Source organism: Oreochromis niloticus, linkage group LG13 (genome assembly GCF_001858045.2).
Source record: "Oreochromis niloticus isolate F11D_XX linkage group LG13, O_niloticus_UMD_NMBU, whole genome shotgun sequence".
NCBI lineage: Eukaryota > Metazoa > Chordata > Actinopteri > Cichliformes > Cichlidae > Oreochromis > Oreochromis niloticus.
Window position 1 is genome coordinate 5,648,409 of NC_031978.2, and position 25,489 is coordinate 5,673,897.

Genomic DNA, 25,489 nt, shown 5'->3' on the forward strand with positions numbered 1-25,489 from the left:
TTGGTCAAACAATTGATTTTAATGAACACACGCAGCGTGGGGAGATGTACACTGCACAACATCAGCTGTAGATCTCCGCCCAATAATACACAAGACAATCGTTTTATAGCATCAGGGTATGTTTACCGACGCCCCCTCATACATCAAACAAATACCGGACATGGAGAATTTTCAAAACCACAAATGTTCTCTTAACAACTTTTAACACAATTAAAAAGAACATCGCCTCGTCTCCATCCCAGGTGTCTTCCTGTCGCCACCGGACGCCCGCTTATCTCAGAACATCAGCAGCATGTCTTAAGGCACACTGTCACTTGTGCAGACACAATTTTGCAGTTGCAAGCAAAACATGGTTAAACTTTCACCTATAAATGATTCTCTCTAACTGAGTGTGTGTGTGTGTGCTAACCACAATTGCACCCTATTTCACCTCGCCGACTAGCTCCTGACCTCTCACCAGACAGAGAGACAGAAGCCACTCTCATATATGTAATAACCGAACTGAAACTATGTATATGTAATCTACTGAATAAATGTTTTAATCAAGAACCTCTACTAAAAGCTTAATCAAAAGATATAAATGAATAAAAGATAATAAAGAATAACCTGGTTATTCAAATAGCATCATCCAAACAGCTCCTCAAAATAACTTGCACTTAGACTCTGCTTTCGGTTTCACTTTTGCAAAGCATGCAGTTTCCTGTCTTATTTTGGCACAGAGTATACTCAGCGTTAGGCCTTTCTTTTACAATGCAATCTGCATATAAACATTTAAGATTATATAAGCATTCAAAAGCATTTAAGATTATAGATTCAACTCAACAGTTTAAAGTGGTTCTTACTGGACCTGTAATAAAGGCTAATATAATACCAGTATGTTTGAACATCTGAATGCAATATCAATATTAATTATTAATGCCATGGTAATATGAACAATAGCAGTAAAATAATTTCCCTGATCCCCACAACACATACAGACTTTGCATGTTTTTAATCAAACAGAAAAAATAACAAAAGGTGAAGCAAGGTGGTGCCGATGCAAAATCCTGCAGAAAAAAGTAAGTAAAAGTTCATCAAAGTCCAAAACACAACCCTCCTAAACAGCATGAAAGTTACAATTTCCTAGTTAATATACGTCTGACCATTTCCACCTCCACATCTCAAAACGTGGACTTTTATCTCTCGGACTGCAATATTCTCTTGGCCACTGAATGAAGGATGATACACCTAAGGAAACTGGGGCCCTGTGGAAACGAAAATATATCACTTTGGGCCCACCGCTTTAATATTCCAAAATCAATATTTTCCTTAGATAAATAGATTTATTTTTATTTTTTGCAAGCTTGATGAGATATGTGCAAGCCATTTGTTACATATCTTTTTTGAACATTTTTTGATTTGTACTGTACACCAACTACAAATATTTTTAACTTTTAAATGGCATAAAACATCTTACTGAATTGTGCTAAATATATGCAAAACAATACACACTTGTCCAAAAATCCTCTGTGTGGGTTATAATGTATCATTATTATTATTATTATTATTATTATTGTTATTATTATTATTATCATTATTATTATTAAAACTATTAAAAAATAAATAAAGTTCCCAAGGGGCTTCCTGCCAGTTAGAAACATTGTTTGACATAAAAGAACTCACCTATGCTTTTTCAGTGGGTTTGGTGTCAGGAGTGTTGGTAGAGACGGGTTGGAGTTGGACAGCTTCATCTGTTTAGCAGCAGGTCGGCAGATGCAGGAAAAACTATTTTAGTATACATATGTACAAAGGGTCTGTCTGCACTGATTACATGTTGGCTAAAATAACACAAAACATTATTTTGCTTTAGAAATTAAGCAAACTAACACTAGGAAAGTCTTTCATGGAGACTTCCTATGAGTGTAATTTCCACCTGTCTCACTTTTCTTTTTTGAAACACAGACTTCAATTTGAATATAGCTATTCTATTGTCTCTTTCTCCTGCAGAGGTACAGGTCAAGCGCTCAGGGTCAGCTGAGTGACACTGTGAAGCAAACATAATTTTTTGGTATTAATTTTCATAATAATAATGAGTAATGGACTCTTACTCATGGTCCCTTAGAATCATCATCACCTTTCTCTCCTGCACCCCTGCCAGAACATGTGTGCACACCAAAGCATAAAGCACAATAATTTCTCATTATCACTTAAAAAAATAATATACAATCAGAATACTGGTAACAATGTCACTTAATTAATGTCAATTAATATCATATCATAACATTCCAATAATACTTTTTGTGTGTGAAATTCATGACATTTAAAGACAAAAACAGGCTGTAAATTGTTTTATTAATCATTGTTATCATTTCTACTGAATACAGGTTAAAGTGAACAGGTACCTGGAAGAGCATGGAGACTGGGTTGCTCTTTATTCATGATGCATATTATGATCAGGAAGCCTAATGCCAAGACAAAGACCAAGCCAAGTCCAGCCCACTAAAACAAAGAACAGAGATAAAGAATGGAAAAAAACCCCATTTAGAATCAAACCTGTCATATACGATGTATTACCACATTTTGTAGGGAGCACATTATTTCGTTTTACATATCAATTTTCCTTACCACTTTAAAAAAAGCAAATTTTATTTACCTGAGAGTGAAAGTACCAGTCCTGAGAGTCCTTCAGTCTCTTCCCATATAAGGTACCATTTTCTGGTTCACACCATTTCAGCGGGGCAGCTTTGTCCGCAGTTACATACCTGCCTGACCAATCAGTCATTCCACAAGCAATGTAGCTGCCATCAAAGACCAACAGGATCATCCACACAAATGCAGGGATGCAGCAGTGACCGATTCTCTTTGTATTGTCTTCATCATCTGACCACTTCAGTCCTTGAACTGAAGCCATCAGCACAAAGGCCAAAATTCCTGGAATGATGAAGAATGCAGCCACAAACCAACCATTCACGTCTGTCCCTTTACAGGGGCACTCAAACTCTGTCTCCACCAACCTTTCCAGGACCGTCAAAATAAGGGCAAACACAACATTTGATGCAAGTGGGCCATTTTGAAATTCTCTTTTCACTCTTTTCATCCATTCTTGTTTTCCTTCTTTACTCGCTTCTGCAGGCATAGACAAAACCAAAGATTATAAGTCAGAGAGATAATAATTTGATAATTCTAAATATACTTTTTTTGTGATATATTAGTACTAGTCATTTGACTGTAACGCTCATTAGATATGAATCACAAGTTAATTTCAATATTAACTTGATGATGAAAAAAATGTACATTACACACACTAAAAAAACACTACAGGAAACGTGAAATCCAATTTAATTAATTTTTTTAAAAACCTACTTAGAGGTTACTGTGGAAAAAGATTCAGAGCGCTTGTGAAGAGAAATAAAAAAAACACTGGGGAGGTTTTTAAATAAATTACATTATACTTAGAGATTTTGCTTTCATTTCCTTTGTTTACCAAAATTCTTAGAATCACCACTACAAATGTTGTTCCTAAATGGACATGAACTAAAAGTACAAAGAGCAGATATTGAATTTTAGCTGGCAGTGACCAGGATGGACAACATTAGACATGGAATAAATTATAATATTGACATTTTTGGTTCAAATAACATCCGTTGCCACTTCAGTCCAGTTTTTGTGTTATTTCTCTCAATTTGTACTGTATTAATCTCAAAGGATATTACGGAGCCTTCCTTTTCTTAAGAATGGCTTCTTGATGGCCACCCTTCAACTGAGACCATTTCTGATGAGGCTTCAGCAAACATTATGTATTGATTGGAGGGCACTCTGCACATTGAAAGTCAAGTCAGTCACTGCACCAGAGCTTCTCTCACTACAGGCATAGTTTGGAAAGGTCATTGAAAATGTATGCTACAAGAGGATATATACATAAATATTTTAAATGAATATCTAGACGTTTCTGGGGTATGGCTGACTTTTTGAGCAGATGGAGCAATATGCCCAGTTTTAGCCTGGCAATCCCCTCAACCAAAGACTGTACTGTTGTCCCTGATAGAATTTGTTCTGCAACCTGTTTTCTATGAATTAGAATCTGTGTTTATTCAAGTACAATACACCATGAGCATTATAGCTACTTTGTATACAAATACACCACAGGATGTAACGCCCTGCTGTTTGGAATGTTTGTCACAATATCCTCCAGCTGCTACAGACGCAAGGGAATTCATTTCAACCGTGGTGATAGAACCAGGTACAGATTTCACAAATTAATTTGCCTCTAGGCAACCTGGCGGACCACAGGCCCAAAAAAGTGTTTTTGCGCGGAAGTACAGACAAGTACGCATATTGAGAAACAGCCCCTTATGATCCCCTCGCTCGCTCACGCTGGGCAGGGAGAGCAGATCCAGTTCACCCCGCCTCCATTTCAGCAAGAGAGACGTGGAAGTAGTGACGTTTTTTTGTGAAAAAGTGAAAGATGAGTGTCTTTATTTTACCGCTCAGTTCGTGGGCTTAAACAGAAAATTATGCTTTTAGTACTTTCTCATGAGGTATTGAGCGGGGATATTTCAACAAACCACGACTACCAAACGACTTCTTGCCGAATAAGAGGATAGTCACGTCTGTGTAAAGCCTATTCCTATAAACTTTAACGTTCAGCATACCACATTCTCAACAAGTAAATGGCTTCCTAGTAATTTCCAGACATCCTACAAAAATACTATTTGCTCCGATTGTTCCACATCGCCAAAAGTGTGCCAGCTGAAAACAAAAATACACCTTTCTGAGTACATTACTGCTCTTTTTTTATTTTTATAAAACACATGTCTGTAGCTGAAAGAATGTGGGATACTGTTTGTTCATGATTTTGACAGGGGGAACAGATTGTGGCAGGGCGCTGATATATTCTGTAGGGAATAACTACCTTGGCATTAGGCACAACCGCAGCTTATGGACATCTAAAAAAACAAAAGAAAAAAAACACCAACCCGCTTTGAACCCTGAGTATGGTACATGTTTTGCGCCTTTCATCTATTTTTATGCGACATTTCCTGATGATTAATACAGAAATAGAAACTAGAATTGCCTTTCATGCGTTACTGTCCAGGCTCAAATCGGACGTTTGGCCGTGGCTTGAAATAACACCCCTCAATTGTGTTAAAAGTAGCAAACATGTTCTGAAAATGTAAGGAGTAGAAAGTAGATATTTGTTTTAAAATATATAGAGAAAAAGTCAAAAGTTGTCAGTAAAATAAATACTCAAGTAAAGTACAGATAGCCTAACTGAAAATTCTGCTTTATTACTTCCCACCTCTGTACTTATAGTCCATGTCAGTCCACGAGCAGCAAACAGACATGGGAAAAATCTCAGATGAGATAAATACATTACAAATTCTTCTTTTTCACCAATTTTAATACTAATTACGATTTTGATTTCTGAATAAAATTATATACATTACACTTTTCTAAGGCTTTGGTAATTATTTGATCTATAAACCAACAGTATTTATAAATGTTTAAGTATTTACAAAGATTAAAATAAGTTGCACCAACCTCTACAAATTTGATCCATCCCAGATATACTCTCCTACGTCTTAGATGCTCTACCCAGTGAACACTGAAACAACTGCTTGGTTGAGTTTCAGTTTTCAATCTGAGACACGCCTCTCTTCTTCTGTTTGTACTTTCTGTTTCTTTGTAGTTTTCTGTTTCTTTAGCTTTAAGAAAACTTTTCTATGCATAATCAAAGTGGACAGTACATGTATAAAGGCCAATTTACAGTATGTAGCCCTGCTCAAACAACTGACATAGATTTTATACTGTCTGTGAAGCTGGATTTTTTTTAAAAAGTGCTTAAAGTGTTTAGTACATGTTTAGCCCTTTCTTGTGCCAATACAGAACGTGACATCACCGGGTTGGTTGGGTGGTTGGTTTGTTTCATCAATAGACACTAAACAGTTAATGTTAACAAACTAGTGATAGAACCAATAACTCAGAAGAAAATAACTGCACACATCAGTTTAAAGGTGTCACTTGTACTGCTTCTGAGTGCAACAACTATTAAGAAACCAAGGGTATACTGTCCACTTTTCCTCTTTCTCTTTCTCTTTTTTTTGTTATCTTACTCATCTCCTTGTTTGTCCACTGTACATTTCACCAGAATCATTCACTCAATACTAGCACGATTGCTAGTATCGATACTTTGCTTTTATCCTTCAAGTTCAGTATGTAGCCCGCTGAACTGTGTTAACTATTTCTTTGGAAAAATAAACCTCAAACTTGTACTATGAAAAATGTCCAAAACTTTTTAGAGACAGAAAGATCCAAATTTCAGGTCTCCAAAAAACCCAGTTTCAAAACACATGAAAAGCTGAAAAGTGTTTTTTCTTGTGTTAACTAATTATTGTGGAAGGTAACAGTCACAGTGATACAGTGGTGATTAAAATGTGTTTATAATTTGCAAATTGAGAATTCATCTTGTAAGTCATGGCACACTGCTCTTCTCCAATTAACCGGCTGGATAACTTTGGTAATACTGGCCCTGTATTTACTTGCTACTGGATCAATACCAAAATTTGTAGTGTGGCACAGCACTACTGTGAATGAGGGAACGTGTGAATGTTGAATGTTATTGTTGAAACTTCCAGGCAGGTATATACATTTTAAATGAAAAGATATACATGTTCAAATAGCGTCAATTAACCACTTCAGGTTGTCCTGTAATCATCATGAAGCTATAACTTCAAATACAATAACACATTATGTTTTTGTACTAAGTATCGGTATCGGATCAGTATCGTTGATACCACCCTGAATTTTACTTGGTATTGGATCGGAAAGAAAATCAATGGTATCGCACATCACTAGCCTGCACCTGTGATCTTGCCTGGTGTGAGAGACCCCAGCCTCTACGGATCTTGTACTTAGAGCTTGTTCCTGTGCTCCCATGATTAGTGCCTCTGTGCTGTCTTTCAGTCCAGCTTTGTCCAGCCACTGGTAGGATTTCTGGATGTCAGCATAGCTGGACTGGTGATTTTTCGTTTTTATGGGCCGATGGTTTTCTTTTTTCTTTTTTTTCTTTTTTTTTTTCCCCGTAACGGTATAAACACTGAAAGGTGGTGGATTGGCCAGATGCTGGGAGATGTGTAAAAATAACTCATTTGTTTGGTGGTGGCTATTGCGGAGCTTCCACAGATTCAGTAACATTAGCAAGTGGTGGAGGCCAGCAGATGCAACACGCTGGCAGGTGGATGACGGAAACGCAGAAGGAGCAGAGACCCGAGGCGGTGAACTCAACTTCAGGTAAGAAGTTATGACCTGCAGTCTATCTGGGTCAGATATAAACCAAGTTTAGGTGGAGTTTATTTTTGTTATGCTGAATTTTTACAGTCAGTTACAATAACTCGCACTGCGTACTAGCTAGCATGACGGAGTTTCTATACTGCTGGGCGGGTGCTATGATATTATTGATGTTGAACTTGTTTTATCTTATTTTATTTATAAGGTTAGTTATTAGAGTCTCCAACCGTCCTGTAAAAAACTGAATCTTCTCGTATTCAGAGTAAATATTGCGCATTTTGTATTGAGGTGAAAAGAAACACAGTTTGTCCCGGACTTCAGCTACAATGAAAAAAACACAAAGCTGGAGTTATCCTGTGTCTTTGCTGCACAGCTGCCTCTTCTTCTCTCATTCTCTCTCCCTCCCTCTCCTGTTTCTACTTCAATCATGAAACTGATCAATGATCAGCTGATCGGCTTTTCTCTCTTGTTTGTTTATCGCCCACTTTGCGTCAGAAACAGGAAACCGGATGTCGCGCTAAACAACAGCAGCACGTTTAAGCTTAAACAGCTGTTGTTAGAATTTATTTAATATTCAGCTGATGTTTGCTGGAGCACAGCTGTAAAAGCTGCTGGTAATGATATCGGTTTGGTTATGTGGTGAGAGGGAAACATGCAGATGAAACCAGGAGATGTCCTTACTGAATCATCAGAGCTGAACAGGTGATGGAGAAACAGGTTTACCGTTTAGGTGACATGAATGAGTTGAAGGGAAGTTATGAACTGTTTCTGAGAGACAAATAACACCAGGATGCTTTTCTACGTAGCTGACAGCTGGTAACTGTGCAGGGGCGGGTCTAGCAAAGTTGTAAAAGTAAAAGTAAAATTGCTACAATAGTAAGAGTGGGGTTTCATAATACAGATGGACAATGAACAAAAACAAAACAAAAAAAGGTAAAGCAACCTAGTATCATGGTTCTAGGTCATTGTGACCCAGCATTTTGAGTCTCTCGTGTTTTGATATTTTATATTATGGTTTATGTTCTGAGTCCTTTGTTGTGCTTGTTTGATTATTGTAGTTTTCATTGTTACTCTAGGTTTGGTTATGGCTGTTACAGTTTTAGGTTTTGTTATGTGGCTTCCCTGTGTTCCATGTTGTGTCTACTCTGTGCCTTTCTGTCTCACGGTTCAGGTCTCTATGTTCTGAGACTTAACAGTCTCTGTTAAGTTTACGTGTTGTTGAGAATAGATTCCTTAATATAGATCAGAGTTAAAGAGAATATAGTTTGTGATTGCTTGCAACATTATTATATTGCGGTTAATGGGTGTAAGAATACAAAATAGAAAATAGGCCTCGGATGGGAACAAAGAACTGGGGTACAGGACAGAAGGACATTCAACCCCCACCCCCAGGGCAGGAAGCAAGAGTTACTGAGAGTGAGGGGCAGACAAAGGGCAAACGGACACTACCTTAAAAGGAGATGGGGTCAGGGTGTCAGCACCATTGGCCACTGTACTACTGTATTTCCATTGTGGGGGTGTTTACTGTAGGGGGGAGGAGACCAGAATAATGGGTAATAAAAGGATTGTGTAAAACATGGAAACATCTCAGCGTGATCTCTACCAGGACCAAAAGAATCGCAGAGACCGGCGTTGTCTCAACAGTGTCTAGAGTTCAGTCGGTGTGTTTCTTGTTTTACTTTAAAGGTCCGTGTCTCATGTCAATGTTTCTAGTTTTGCTTCCCTTGTTTCGTCCTGCCTAATTACTTCCAGCTGTGCTCTCCTTCTGTGTCTCATTCTCCTCAATATCCCTCAATGTATTTAAGCCTCGTGTTTCTCTTTGTTAGTGTTGTGCTCTCACTCATACTTGCGTCATAAGGGTGTCATCTCCAGCAAAGGATTTTCAACCAAGTATTAGAAATGAACATTTTATTTTCAGTTATTTAATTTTTCCAATTACTTTTAAGCCTCTGAAATGAAGGGAATGTGTTAAGAAATCCTTTAGTTCCCTTTATCAAATCTTTTCGTTCAACCCACTGAATTAAAGCTGAAAGTCTGCGCTTCAACAACATCTCAGTTGTTTCATTTGGTCTGTATTTACCAATCTCCAAGGAGCACCACCCACTCCTCAGTTAGATAAATAAAACTAAAATTTTAAAAATGCTCTTTTCATTTCTTTGTTTTCTAAATAATCCTTGTTGCAGTTCCCTATTTCACTCTCATATGATGTGTTGTAAAAATAAAACAAATATTTAGCAGCTGTTTAAAAATCTTTTACCAGTCCCCCAAGAAGAGTCAACAGCCTGTCTATTTTCTTGCTGTTCTCCTCTCCAATTCTAAGCTACCTAAATCTAAAGATTTATCAAAAGTTTGTTAACTTGTAGGATGAAAAGACAATTTTAACTTGTGAACACACATACAGACTTTGCATTTTTTTTGAATCAAACAGAAAAAAATGAGAAAAGGGGAAGCAAGGTGGTGCCGATGCAAATTCCTGCAGAAAAAAGTAGGTAAAAGTTCATCAAAGTCCCAAACACAACCCTGCTAAGCAGGATGAAAATTACAATTTCCTAGTTGATATACATCCATAGCTGGACTGGCCATTGGGCATACCAGGCATTTGCCCGGTGGGCCGATGGTGATTTTTCGTTTTTATGGGCCGATGGGGGGTTTTTTTCCGTTTTTTTCCGTAATGGTATAAACACTGAAAGGTGGTGGATTGGCCAGATGCTGGGAGATGTGTAAAAATAACTCAATTGTTTGGTGGTGGCTATTGCGGAGCTTTCACAGATTCAGTAACATTAGCAAGTGGTGGAGGCCAGCAGATGCAACACGCTGGCAGGTGGATGACGGAAAGGCAGGAGGAGCAGAGACCCGAGGCAGTGAACTGAACTTCAGGTAAGAAGTTATGACCTGCAGTCTATCTGGGTCAGATATAAACCAAGTTTAGGTGGAGTTTATTTTCGTTGTGCTGACTTTTTACAGTCAGTTACAATAACTCGTACTGCGTACTAGCTAGCATGACGGAGTTTATATACTGCTGGGCGGGTGCTATGATGTTATTGATGTTGAACTTCAATTTTCAACAATGTTCAACTTTCAATCATGAAACTGATCAATGATCAGCTGATCGGCTTTTCTCTCTCGTTTGTTTATCGCCCACTTTGCGCCAGAAAGAAGAAACCAGCGGATGTCGCGCTGAACAACAGCAGCACGTTTAAGCTTGATCAGCTGTTATTAGAATTTATTTAATATTAATTTCTAGTATCAGCTGAGGTTTGCTGGAGCCACAGCTGTAAAAGCTGCTGGTCATGATATCGGTTTGGATATGTGATGAGAGGGAAACATGAAGATGAAACCAGGAGATGTCCTTACTGAATCATCAGAGCTGAACAGGTGATGGAGAAACAGGTTTACCTTTTCGGTGACATAAATGAGTTGAAGGGAAGTTATGAACTGTTTCTGCGAGACAAATAACACCAGGATCCTTTTTTTATGTAGCTGACAGCTGGTAACTGTGCAGGGGCGGGTCTAGCAAAGTTTTGCCAGGGGGCCAGGTAGGGCATTAACAGGGAAAGGGGGGCACAAAGAAATACTTTTCTTTCTTATTCTCATTTAAAATGTCTCGCTTTTAACAAATAATTATCTGAATCTTACAACAAACATTTTCATCTGATGTAAAATGTATAGAAATCCATTATTGTACATAATAATGTTTTTTAGGGTCCCATCATAATTTCCTCAGAAGTAGCTAAGTACTGTATATGATGCCAGTATTTTCCCACATTTTCTAGATTCTGTACCAGTACTGTGTGTGAAATGCCATCAAAAAGTCAATTAAGTTTTATTCTTTCTCACCTGTCTTTCTATCTTCTTTCACTTTTTAAAGGTTGCCATGTTAGAAAAAATATTTTGCCCTGCCATGCTGTTTATTGATGTGGCAAATAAATGGTTTAGGAAAATATATATAAATCTGTCATCAGTAATCAGTAATGATTATGTCTCACCTCTAGTCTTCTCTGTCTTAATTTCAGGTTTTCACCATGTGTTGTAGATAGTTTAGGAGGTTAACTCGACCAAGCAGTCTACTTTCGGGTACTGTTTAGAATACCAGAATAGGGAGGATGGTGTAGGTTTAAGTTTATTAGACTGATACATATATACCAACAAGACAGTGTACATCACTGTGACAACAGCGTTTGTTTTCATTCAAAGGCTTTATGGTTTTTCCTATAATACCTGGTGGGCTGGTCTCTAGTCAAAATGCCCGGGCCGATTTTTTGTCCCAGTCCAGCCCTGTATACGTCTGACCATTTCCACCTCCACATCTCAAAACATGGACTTTTATCTCTCGGCCTGCAATATTCTCTTGGCCACTGAATGAAGGATGATACATCTAAGGAAACTGGGGCCCTGTGGAAACAAAATATATCACTTTGGGCCCACCGCTTTAATATTGCAAAATCAACATTTTGTTTTGATAAATAGATTTATTTTTATTTTTTGCAAGCTTGATGAGATATGTGCAAGCCATTTACTACATATCTTTTTTGAACATTGATTAGTACTGTACACCAACTACAAATATATTTAACTTTTAAATGGCATAAAACACCAACTTAAACACTTATTTAAAATAATAAAGTACTTGCAAATATAACTTCTTTGAATAACAATTTTTAAATGAGGTATAGCCAACTAAAATATGTCATTGTAATAAGACTTAGTGGAACTCAGGTTTTAATATGATTTATCTTGCTGAATTGTGCTACATATATGCAGAACAATACACACTTCTCCAAAAATCCTCTGTGTGGGTTATTAAAATAAAAAAAATAATAAAAAACGTTCCCAATGGGCTTCCTGCCAGTTAGAAACATTGTTTGACATAAAGAACTCACCTATGCTTATTCAGATATCAGTGGGTTGGTGTCAGGAGTGTTGGTAGAGCGAGGTTGCAGTGTGACAGCTGAGTCTGAGCCAGAGGTTTCATCGGTTTGGCAGCAGGTCGGCAGATGCAGGAAAAACTCTTTTAGTCTAAATATGTACAAAGGGTCTGTCTGCACTGATTACATGTTGGCTAAAATAACACAAAACATTGTTTTCTGTTAGAAATGAAGTACACCACATTGTTAAGTTTGACTTAACAACGTGGTGTATGCTGTACAGTGTAGCAAGGAATGCCCAAACCTCTACATTGGAAAGACCAAACAGCCACTTCACAAACATATGGCATAACATAGAAGAGCCACCTCCACGGGACAAGACTCAGCAGTCCATCTGCATCTAAAGGACAAAGTCACTCTTTCGAGGATACCAATGTTCACATTGTGGACAGAGAAGACAGATGGTTTGAAAGAGGAGTGAAAGAAGCCATCTATGGTCGTGTCGAAATTCATGGGCTGCATGCTCCTGAGGCCGCATTTGTAGACCGATTACGGCACAGCGACGCGCCGAAGGCTGTCCAAATTCGTAGACTCCTCCGAATGCAGCCGACAAATGCGTCCTCCTTTTCCCCGAATTTGAAGGATGGGTCGGGTGTGTCCTTCGTGGCCCACCATATCCCAGAATTCATAGCGCGGCCCAGCCAAACTCCAGTTTCCAACAATGGCGGCCGCTACTAAGTTTTAAAATTACTCTTACTAATCTTTCTGGGTCACAAAATAAACTTTTAACATATTTTCAGGCGAGAAAGTAGCTGTGTAAACGTCAAATATCTGCTTGGTTTATATATCGCATATTTGCAAAAGTGCTTCGACGTTTTCGGAGACTTATGTTACCCACCAGCTCGATAGCTAGCCGGGAGCTCGAGGGTCACTGAAGCCGCAGAGAACTCGCACAACTCCCGGCACATCATTTTCAGATCACCGCGGACTTTCGCTACTCAGGTTAAACGTAATATATAAGTCACTTAGACAACCTAAAAATGTTATTGTTGGGCTTTTTTCAGTGTTTTGTTTGTTTGTGAGTAAATCGGTTTGGCTGAGATTAAAGTTATTAGATTAGATTAGATAAAATAAAACTTTATTAAGCCCCCGGGTGGGTTCCTCCTTGGTTTTTACACAGCTGACTAAACGTCAAACAGAAAACTGATTAAAAAGAAGTATGAGACCATCGAGAATTTACGCCAGTGTCCGGTTATATTTTAGATAGCGAGGAGCAGACGGCCGAGTTTATTAAACTCCACCGAGACGCTAATCAGAAGGCTAGACCGTCCAATTTCCCCAGCCGTTTACTTCCTGGCCTACCCGACCTTCTGAGGACCCGGCCCACGTAGACTGCGAAGGGCAGGTCCTCAGGAGGATGCAGCCATCTATAGGGCTTTGGAGCGTGATGTCACAGGGGTGGGCGTGGAAAGGATTTTGGCCTGATGCGCTATTTCAGGGTCAAAACTTTTGCGAGATCTCGCAAAACTTTTGCGAGATCTCGCAAAAGTCCGTCTTAATTTTTTTTTCTCCCATGTTCCCTGCGGGGCTCCGTATGATCGCACGACCGGCAAGAGAATAAGCTTGAAAATGGTTTATCTTTTCATTCTTTCCCAACCTGGAAGCAACATGAGGCAGCTCGTGTATCGATGTTACCAAACGAAGGTGTCTAGCCTGGATAGCAGCTGTGAGACGAGCTGATATCCAGTTCTCTTCCATCTCCAAATATCTGCTGGTGTGCTTCAGAAATTTTCATTCCGGTAAGTTCTAAATATGTTGATATCACTCTTTATAGCCTATTAGTTTTATTTTCGATGCACTCTGAGGTCATAGCAAATTAGAACAAACATCCTACTGAGTCATTTTGCAGAACTATCTTCTATTTATAGACTTGCTAATTATTTGGCATTATTGCAGGCAAACCAGCCTATGAAATGGATGAAACACATCGTGACTGAGTTCCAGCACTACACAAGGCACCTGCTTCAAACCTACCACCATGCCAATCAGATTACTTTTTCCATGTGAGGGTGAAGAGGTGACCCTTCTGGATAAGATTTTGAAGGTTTGCTGCATTTGTTGAACAGTGTGGTAGTAAAACCAGGGAAAAATGAAACTTGCTCCTGTTAAATATTCTTAAGTCTTTTGCTGTATAAATAGCGGTATTTTTTTTCTCAAAAGATACCGTAAATAAAGTAATGTTAGTAGTGGGTGATATCATGTAAACACTGTCATGGTTTTATGTAAACATTTTGTCATTTGTAAACTAAATGACATGGATTCTACATTGTAACTGATGTGATGTTCTACAAAGTGGTTTTAATAAAAAAAAAAAAAAAAAAGAGGCAAAAATTAGTTTGTTTCTTTATTCAATTTTTGAACAATGGTACTCAGTCAGTACATATTCAGTAAATGCAAATTATTTACATGGCAGTGCACTACAGGCATAGATCTAGACCCCTAGATAAAACATTATGGCATTATAGCAGTGACAACTCCTCCATAGTAGCAGGTGGGATTTTTCTTTTTTGAAGACGGCTCCTTTTACCTTTCAATACGGATGGTCTGTTTATGTTTTGATCAAGAGCCTTTTTTTGGGCAGATGAAGAGGAGAAGTCCATCTTATGGCCAACCACTGACTGTATCTTGGTCATATTATCCAGCAAAACCCAGTATGCAGGTTCATCTGTAACAGTCCTTGTGCCACGGATCCGCACTTTTGCTTGTACATTAAACAGAAGAGCAGTGACATGGGTCCAGGTCTCCGCGACTCCGGCCATACAGGTGCAGTGGGCGGCTTAAACCTTCCCTGTGATGCTCACAGTGACCCATGGCTGCAATGCTGGTTCATTCAGTCTTTGGGAGTTCAGTACCTGAAACACAGACAAAGTTAATTTAAAGACAAGAACTAATGAGACAAGGCCAACACAAATGTGTTTTATCTACTTCATCATAAATGTAACAAAGTGTTTAGAAAGTTAGCACATACATGTAATTTTTCATTTTTTTATGTATCCATCTATAGAACACTGCATGTTATATTCTAAATCTGCCTGTTCTCTCTCAGAAAATGAACCTAAAGTATGTAATGTCATCACTTTCAAGATGGAGAAAGCATAAAGTGACAATTATGAATCACTTAATATGATAAGGAGATTCTGCAGGTCATTAATCAATGTATAAAATTAAAATAAAATGTGTTTTTAGTGACACAAGATACAAATATTGAAGCAAGATGTATAATTAGAATTATTTAGAATAAATATGAATAAATTAGGGCAATTTCTTTAACCATAGAGAATGACAAAATCCTTCAGGACAATGTCACATCAATGCACTGAACTCACTATGTTATCCCTCTAACAGAGCCTCCACATGTTCTCACTGTAATTTCCCCCTCATGAATGAATTTATGCTGCACTAATCTGAATGTTTGGAGGGAAATCAAACGCATTTCACACGCTGTACTTGAGCTGACTTATCTTTGTTTGAATGACGACTTGTACGCGCTGACTCCACAGATAAGGTACGAAAATATGTCAGGCTACGTCAATAGCGGTTGGTCTTCAGGGTTTCTACTCCACGGCTGTATTTCATACGGGTCCACATTTCCACGCTATTTTCTGCAAGTACCGCTGCTTCGCCTCTGAACGCAATCGGTCTCTATACAGTCCATTCTCTTGAGCTGCTTTTAAGCATCTTTCTTGTAGTCGTCATTCGAACACAGTGTGTTTGTTTTGATTTCTAGACCCCGAAAATGGTGCCGCGTTCCCACAATGCATTGCAGCGTGACGTCAACTCCAAAGCCCTATAATCCAGTTTTGAGATCCCTTCCCAGACGCCTTAATGCCCACTCACATCCTGGGCCATCTGACCTCAGGAAATCACATGATAGGGTGGGGCTAGGTTTCACAATGAGCTCATCCGAAACCCTGGCTGATTGTGACCCACACCTGTTTTCACACCTTGGCTCATGTGATTAGGTAGAGGATCATCAGGGGGTCCTTTTGTCCCTCTTTGGGGGGATACTCCCACTGGGTTTAAATCTGGGACTCTCCACCATTTAATCCTAGAACTGAAGAAGCTTTTCGGATGAGAGGTGAAACGTCTTCAAGCAACCTAAAGAAGTCCAGATGCTTTTCTTTCCAAGCTCCTTAGACTATGATAACTTGGATGACTGAGAACCATCCCAGACTTACTCATGGGCCCTTAGAATCATCATCACCTTTCTCTCCTGCACTCCTGCCAGCACATGTGCGCTCACCAAAGCATAAAGCACAATAATTTCTCATTCTGACTTAAAAAAAAAATATACAATCAGAATGCAGGCAACAATGTCACTTAATTAATGTCAATTAATATCATATATTAATTGACATTATTGACATTGACATTATTATTGTTATAACCTCAGGATAAAAATGCTCGGAAACTCAGGTGCCACTTTTAGGACATTTACTGACCACTTTTAGAAACAACCACAGCTAGTCACACACATACAGGAAACTGTTTCTCACATAACATTCCGATAGGGAAAACCCTGAAAAACCTCTGAAGGTTCTGGGGTGCAACGCCCCCAAACATACATTAACAACAACACTGTCTACAACAGTTATCATTTCTACTGAATACAGGTTAAAGTGAACAGGTACCTGGAGAAGCATGGACACCGGGTTGACTTTGTGCAGGAGAATTGTTTTGCTGTTCTTTAGAACATATACTTCCAATGCATTTTGTAATCCGGTCTTTGGCCCAGACAAAGAACTGGAACAAGGCCAAGACCAAGGCCCAGACAAAGGGCCAGAGAAAGGGCAAGGCCAAGACCAAGACCAAGCCAAGTCCAGCCCACTAAAACAAAGAACAGAGATAAAGAATGGAAAAAAACCCATTTAGAATCAAACCTGTCATAAATGGTGTATTACCCCATTTTGTAGGGAGCAAATTATTTCATTTTACATATCAATTCTCTTCATACCATTTAAAAAAAAGCAAATTTTATTTACCTGAGAGTGAAAGTACCAGTCCTGAGAGTCCTTCAGTCTATCCTGATATGAGGTACCATTCTCTGGTTCACACCATTTCAGTGGGGTAGCTTTGTCAGCAGTTACATACCTGCCTGACCAATCAGTCATTGCACAAGCAATGTAGCGGCCATCAAAGACCAACAGGATCATCCACACAAATGCAGGGACAAGGCAGTGACATGAGCATTTCGGTCGTTGAACTGAAGCCATCAGCACAAAGGCCAAAATCCCTGGAATGATGAAGAATGCAGCCACAAACCCACCATTGCATTTCTCTTTACAGGGGCACTCAAACTCTGTCTCCACCAACCTTTCCAGGACCGTCAAAATAAAGCCAAACACAACATTTGATGCAAGTGGGCCATTTTGAAATTCTCTTTTTACTCTTTCCAGCCATTCTTGTTTTCCTTCTTTACTCGCTTCTGCAGGCAGAGACAAAACCAAAGATTAAAAGTCAGAGAGATAATAATTTGATAATTCTAAAGATACTTTTTTGTGATATATTAGTACTAGTCATTTGACTGTAATGCTCATTAGATATGAATCCCAAGTTAATTTCAATATTAACTTGATGATGAAAAAATGTACAATACACACACTAAAAAACACTACAGGAAATGTGAAATCCAACTAAATGAATTAAAAAAAAACTACTTAGAGGTTACTGTGAAAAAAGATTCAGAGCGCTTGTGAAAAACACTGGGGAGGTTGTTAAATAAATTACATTATACTTAGAGATTTTGCTATCATTTCCTCTGTTTACCAAAATTCTTAGAATCACCAATAGAAATGCTTTTCATAAATGGACATGAACTAAAAGTACAAAGAGCAGATATTGAATTTTAGCTGGCAGTGACCAGGATGGACAAGATTAGACATGGAACAAATTATAATATTGACATTTTTGGTTCAAATAACATCCGTTGCCACTAATATTCAGTCCAGGTTTTGTGTTATTTCTCTCAATTTGTACTTTATTCATCTCAAAGTAGATTATGGAGCCTTCCTTTTCTTAAGAATGGCTTCTTGATGGCCACCCTTCAACTGAGACCATTTCTGATGAGGCTTCAGCAAACATTATGTATTAATTGAAGGGCACTCTGCACATTGAAAGTCAAGTCAGTCACTGCACCAGAGCTTCTCTCACTACAGGCATAGTTTGGAAAGGTGATTGAAAATGCATGGTACAAGAGGATATATACATAAATATTTTAAATGAATATCTAGACATTTCTGGGGTATGGCTGAGTTTTTGAACAGACAGAGCACTATGCCCAGTTTTAGCCTGGCAATCCCCTCAACAAAAGACTGTACTGATAGAATTTGTTCTGCAACCTATTTTCTATTAATTACAATCCGTGTATATTCAAGTACAATACACCATGAGCATTATAGCTACCTTGTATACAAATTCAGTGCATGTATAAAAGTCCTGAATCCCTTATCATCCACAACAGAAAATGGTTGGAAATCAAGTGCTATCATTTTTGCCAGTTCTTCATCAATTGTGTTCTGTCTTGCTGGGGTCACAGACTTCGGCAAAAACTGTCTCATTGAGTTCTGGCTTGGTTTAGGTGGTACAGTGGCTTGCAAAAGTATTCGGCCCCCTTGAACTTTTCCACATTTTGTCACATTACAGTCACAAACATGAATCAATTTTATTGGAATTCCACATGAAAGACCAATACAAAGTGGTGTACACGTGAGAAGTGGAACGAAAATCATACATGATTCCAAACATGTTTTACAAATAAATAACTGCAAAGTGGGGTGTGCATAATTATTCAGCCCCCTTTGGTCTGAGTGCAGTCAGTTGCCCATAGACATTGCCTGACGATTGCTAATGACTAAACAGAGTGCACCTGTGTGTAATCTAATGTCAGTACAAATACAGCTGCTCTGTGACGGCCCCAGAGGTTGTCTGAGAGAATATTGGGAGCGACAACACCATGAAGTCCAAAGAACACACCAGACAGGTCAGGGATAAAGTTATTGAGAAATTTAAAGCAGGCTTAGGCTACAAAAAGATTTCCCAAGCCTTGAACATCCCACGGAGCACTGTTCAAGCCATCATTCAGAAATGGAAGGAGTATGGCACAACTGTAAACCTACCAAGACAAGGCCGTCCACCTAAACTCACAGGCCGAACAAGGAGAGCGCTGATCAGAAATGCAGCCAAGAGGCCCATGGTGACTCTAGACGAGCTGCAGAGATCTACAGCTCAGGTGGGGGAATCTGTCCATAGGACAACTATTAGTCGTGCACTGCACAAAGTTGGCCTTTATGGAAGAGTGGCAAGAAGAAAGCCATTGTTAACAGAAAACCATAAGAAGTCCCGTTTGCAGTTTGCCACAAGCCATGTGGGGGACACAGCAAACATGTGGAAGAAGGTGCTCTGGTCAGATGAGACCAAAATGGAACTTTGTGGCCAAAATGCAAAACGCTATGTGTGGCGGAAAACTAACACTGCACATCATTCTGAACACACCATCCCCACTGTCAAATATGGTGGTGGCAGCATCATGCTCTGGGGGTGCTTCTCTTCAGCAGGGACAGGGAAGCTGGTCAGAGTTGATGGGAAGATGGATGGAGCCAAATACAGGGCAATCTTGGAAGAAAACCTCTTGGAGTCTGCAAAAGACTTGAGACTGGGGCGGAGGTTCACCTTCCAGCAGGACAACGACCCTAAACATAAAGCCAGGGCAACAATGGAATGGTTTAAAACAAAACATATCCATGTGTTAGAATGGCCCAGTCAAAGTCCAGATCTAAATCCAATCGAGAATCTGTGGCAAGATCTGAAAACTGCTGTTCACAAACGCTGTCCATCTAATCTGACTGAGCTGGAGCTGTTTTGCAAAGAAGAATGGGCAAGGATTTCAGTCTCTAGATGTGCAAAGCTGGTAGAGACATACCCCAAAAGACTGGCAGCTGTAATTGCAGCAAAAGGTGGTTCTACAAAGTATTGACTCAGGGGGCTGAATAATTACGCACACCCCACTTTGCAGTTATTTATTTGTAAAACATGTTTGGAATCATGTATGATTTTCGTTCCACTTCTCACGTGTACACCACTTTGTATTGGTCTTTCATGTGGAATTCCAATAAAATTGATTCATGTTTGTGACTGTAATGTGACAAAATGTGGAAAAGTTCAAGGGGGCCGAATACTTTTGCAAGCCACTGTATACTGCATGACGCTTCAGATACTTCAGTTAAGAAGGAGCAGCAATAGTTGCAGTAAATGGCCTGGTAAATGGCCTGTATTTGTATAGCGCTTTACTAGTCCCTAAGGACCCCAAAGCGCTTTATACATCCAGTCATCCACCCATTCACACACACATTCACACACTGGTGATGGCAAGCTACATTGTAGCCACAGCCACTCTGTGGTGCACTGACAGAGGCGAGGCTGCTGGACACTGGCGCCTCTGGGCCCTCTGACCACCACCAGTAGGCAACGGGTGAAGTGTCTTGCCCAAGGACACAACGACCTAGACTGTCCAAGCCAGGGCTCAAACCGGCAACCTTCCAATTACAAGGCGAACTCCCAACTCTTGAGCCACGATAAGAGTAGACACACTAGCACCTTCATTTATATCACCCTCAACTGACTGAATTTTTCTTCCCATTGCACTGATGGGTGGACAGTTCTCAGGTGCCTATGCATGTTGTTTGTGGAGCCGGCTCTATATGAAATTCTTTTCTTGCAGACTCTAGACTCTGCCTTTGTACTGTCAATAAAATTGAAGTGGTTCCAGATTTTGCTTGTTTTCTTGGTTGCTTCACTCATTTTCTTTACTCTACCTTTCTAAATTGACGATGTTGTCTCTTGTTGTTGCTCTCGTTCTCTCTCTCCCTCCTGCTCTGTTCGTGTGCTACTGCTGCTGCGAGTGTAACTACCGGTCCCTCCTGCCTCTGCCCGGAGGGGCACAAACGCATAGCTGTGTTTGCGCCCCTCCCCCCTCTGTTCGGCGCAAACACGAGGCTCACGTGTGGTGTGAAGTGAAAAAAAGTTAGAGAGAGGGCAAGAGAAAGAAAACAAACCCTCACGGCTCCCAATAAGGAGTCGGCTCCCGTCATTCACTTCAAAGATCCGGCTCTAAGAGCCATTTCGTTCGCAAACGACCCATCACTACACCAAAGCATAAAACACAATAATTTCTCTTTATCACTTAAAAAAATAATATACAATCAGAATATTGGTAACAATGTCACTTAATTAATGTCAATTAATATCATATCATAACATTCCAATAATACTTTTTGTGTGTGAAATTCATGACATTTAAAGACAAAAACAGGTTGTAAATTGTAATTTATTAATCATTGTTATCATTTCTACTGAATACAGGTTAAAGTGAACAGGTACCTGGAGGAGCATTGAGACTGGGTTGAATTTCTGCAGGAGGATTGGTTTGCTGTTGTTTAGGTTTATTCATGATGCAGTTTGTGATCAGGACTGAAGCCAAGACTAATGCCAGGGCCAAGACCAAGCCAAGTCCAACCCGCTAAAACAAAGAACAGAGATAAAGAATGGAAAAAAACCCATTTAGAATCAAACCTGTCATAAATGGTGTATTACCCCATTTTGTAGGGAGCAAATTATTTCATTTTACATATCAATTCTCTTCATACCATTTAAAAAAAAGCAAATTTTATTTACCTGAGAGTGAAAGTACCAGTCCTGAGAGTCCTTCAGTCTATCCTGATATGAGGTACCATTCTCTGGTTCACACCATTTCAGTGGGGTAGCTTTGTCAGCAGTTACATACCTGCCTGACCAATCAGTCTTTCCACAAGCAATGTAGCGGCCATCAAAGACCAACAGGATCGTCCACACAAATGCAGGGACAAGGCAGTGAAAGAATCTGATTACATTGTCTTTGTCACATGAGCACTTCAGTCCTTGAACTGAAGCCATCAGCACAAAGGCCAAAATCCCTGGAATGATGAAGAATGAAGCCACAAACCCACGATTCACGTCTGTCCCTTTACAGGGGCACTCAAACTCTGTCTCCACCAACCTTTCCAGGACCGTCAAAATAAAGCCAAACACAACATTTGATGCAAGTGGGCCATTTTGAAATTCTCTTTTTACTCTTTCCAGCCATTTTTGTTTTCCTCTTTCACTCACTTCTGCAGGCAGAGACAAAACCAAAGATTAGAAGTCAGAGAGATAATAATTTGATCATTCTAAAGATACTTTTTTGTGATATATTAGTACTAGTCATTTGACTGTAATGCTCATTAGATATGAATCCCAAGTTAATTTCAATATTAACTTGATGATGAAAAAATGTACAATACACACACTAAAAAACACTACAGGAAACGTGAAATCCAACTAAATTAATTTAAAAAAAATACTTAGAGGTTACTGTGGAAAAAGATTCATAGCGCTTGTGAAGAGAAATGAAAAACACTGGGGAGGTTGTTAAATAAATGACATTATACTTAGAGATTTTGCTTTCATTTCCTCTGTTTACCAAAATTCTTATAATCACTACTACAAATGTTTTTCATAAATGGACATGAACTTAAAGTACAAAGAGCAGATATTGAAATTTAGCTGGCAGTGACCAGGATGGACAAGTTTTGACATGGAACAAATTATAATATATATATTATTATATTGACATTTTTGGTTCAATACTAATATTCAGTCCAGTTTTTGCATTATTTCTCTCAATTTATACTGTATTAATCTCAAAGGATATTATGGAGCCTTTTCCTTTTCTTAAGAATGGCTTCTTGATGGCCACCCTTCAACTGAGACCATTTATGATGAGGCTTCAGCAAACATTATGTATTAATTGAAGGGCACTCTGCACATTGAAAGTCAAGTCAGTCACTGCACCAGAGCTTCTCTCACTACAGACATAGTTTGGAAAGGTGATTGAAAATGTATGCTACAAGAGGATATATACATAAATATTTTAAATGAATATCTAGACATTTCTGGGGTATGGCTGAGTTTTTGAACAGACAGAGCACTATGCCCAGTTTTAGCCTGACAGTCCCCTCAACAAAAGACTGTACTGTTGTCCCTGATAGAATTTGTTCTGCAACCTATTTTCTATTAATAACAATCCGTGTTTATTCAAGTACAATACACCATGAGCATTATAGCTACCTTGTATACAATGACACCACAGGTTGTAACGGCCTACTGTTTGAGATGTTTGTCACAGACTCCTCCAGCTGCTACATCACCCACAAATATTTGTTAAATTAACCAAGCTTGTATAGGCTGAATGTAACTACCAACTCTCTTCAGCTCTGTCGATCACTTGCCTACATTGGCCCCAAGTGTTCATTTTCAGAGAAAAGACACAGGAAGACTATGATAACAGGATGTGATGTTGCAACACTAGTCAAATATTAATGTCTAAGCTGAAGACATCTTTCTTTGTTTTGGAAAAAAATATTAAAAATCATCATGAACAACAGGAGTGGTGATTTCTAGAACTTGTGTATATAATTTGGCATTTCTTACCAGTCTAGGCTGAAAGTAAGTACACAATACCATTTCATTTAGTTTAAAGGTTTATGTGCAAGACACAAGGGAATTCAATTCAACCGTGAACCAGGTCCACATACGTTTCACAAGTTAATATGGCTCTAGGCTATGAAAGTTGGTGTACAGCAGGCCCAGGAGAGCGCAAGCACACACAAGTACGCACACTGAGAAACGGCCAGTACTCCCCTTATGATCCTCTCGCTTGCTCACGCTGGGCATGGAGAGCAGACCCATTTGACCCCGATTCCATTTCAGCCAAATAGACGTGGAAGTAGTGATGTTTTATTTTGTGAAAAAGTGAAAGATGAGTGTCTTTAAATTACCGCTCAGTTCGTGGGTTAAAACAGAAAATTATACTTTTAGCATTCTCGTGAGGTATTGGGCGGGGTTATATCAACAAACCAAAGACTTCTTGACGAATAAAAGGATAATCACGTCTGTGTGAAGTCTATTCATATAAACTTTAACGCTCAGCATACCACATTCTCAACAAGTAAATGGCTTCGTTTTAATTTTCAGACATCCTACAAAAATACTATTTGCTCTGATTTTTGCACATCGCCAAAAGTATGCCTGTTGGAAACAAAAATACACCTTTCTGAGTACATTACCGAAAACTATTGTCTTTTTTTTATTATTATAAAACACATTTCTGCAGCTGAAAGACAAGAATATGGGATACTGTTTGTCCATGATTTTGACAGGGGGAACAGATTGTGGCAGGGTCAGCCTGATATATTCTGTAGGAAATAACTACCTTGGTATGACACTGGGACAAGTACAGCTTATGGACATCTAAAAGAAACAAAAGAAAAAAAAACACCAACCCACTTTAAACCCTGAGTATACTACACGTTTTGAACCTTTCATCTATTTTTAATGCAACATTTCCTGGTACACGAATAGAACTGCCTTTCATGCGTTACTGTCCAGGCTCAAATCGGTTTGACATTTAAAGGTTGGCCGTGGCTTGAAATAACTAAACTAAAAGTAGCAAGCATGTTCTGAAAATGTAAGGAGTAGAAAGTGGATATTTGTTTTAAAATATAAGGAGTAAAAGTCAGAAGTTGTCAGTAAAATAAATAGTCAAGTAAAGTACAGCTAGCCTAAGTGAAAATTCTGCTTTATTACTTCACACCTCTGTACTTATAGTACAGTCCATGAGCAGCAAACAGCTTTGTAAAGAAATATCAGATGAGACAAATACATTACAAATTCTTCTTTTTCACCGATTTTTTTAAATACTAATTACTATTTTGGTTTCTGAATAAAATTATATACATTACACTTTCCTAATGCTTTGTTACTTCCTTGATCTACAAACCAACAGTATTTATAAATGTTTTAGTATTTACAAAGATTCAAATAAGCTGCACCAACCTTCAATCATTTGATCCATCCCAGATATACTCTCCTACGTTTTAGATGCTCTACCCAGTGAACACTGAAACAACTGCTTGGTTGAGTTTCAGTTTTTCATCTCAACCATAATAAGACATGCCTCTCTTCTTCTGTTTGTACTTCCTGTTTCTTTGTAGTTTTCTGTTTCTTTAGCTTTAAGAAAACTTCTCTATGCATTATTAAAGTGGACATGAAACTAGATGTATAAAGGCCCTGCACAAAAAAAAAAATTAGACTGTCTGTGAAGCTGGATTTTTTTAATAAGTGCTTAAAGTTTTTCGTACATGTTTAGCCCTTTCTTGTGCCAACACAGAACATGACATCACCTGGTTGGTTGGGTAGTTGGCTTGTTTCATCAATAGACACTAAAC

At 38.9% G+C, this 25,489-nt stretch overlaps 1 protein-coding gene across 5 annotated transcripts; it reads right to left on the minus strand.

Annotated features, from left to right (window-relative positions):
- On the minus strand, nt 1-25,160 carry LOC102082544 (uncharacterized). Of its 5 annotated transcripts, XR_003213601.1 has the most exons (8): nt 25,098-25,160; nt 21,861-22,333; nt 21,567-21,705; nt 17,174-17,616; nt 2,382-2,478; nt 1,663-1,730; nt 1,143-1,244; nt 1-1,046 (listed from the first exon to the last, which is right to left on the minus strand). XR_003213601.1 is itself a non-coding variant. In XM_019367095.2 (7 exons), the coding sequence occupies exons 1-6, from the start codon at nt 25,114-25,116 to the stop codon at nt 1,663-1,665; spliced, it is 1,239 nt and encodes a 412-aa protein (XP_019222640.1). In that variant the 5' UTR covers nt 25,117-25,160; the 3' UTR covers nt 1-1,046. The 5 variants fall into 5 exon arrangements, 4 of the variants coding, with proteins under 4 accessions (XP_019222640.1, XP_019222639.1, XP_025753557.1 ...); XM_019367095.2 differs by lacking the exon at nt 1,143-1,244; XM_019367094.2 differs by having other exon boundaries at nt 1-1,244.
- Between the last annotated feature and the right edge of the window lie 329 nt (nt 25,161-25,489).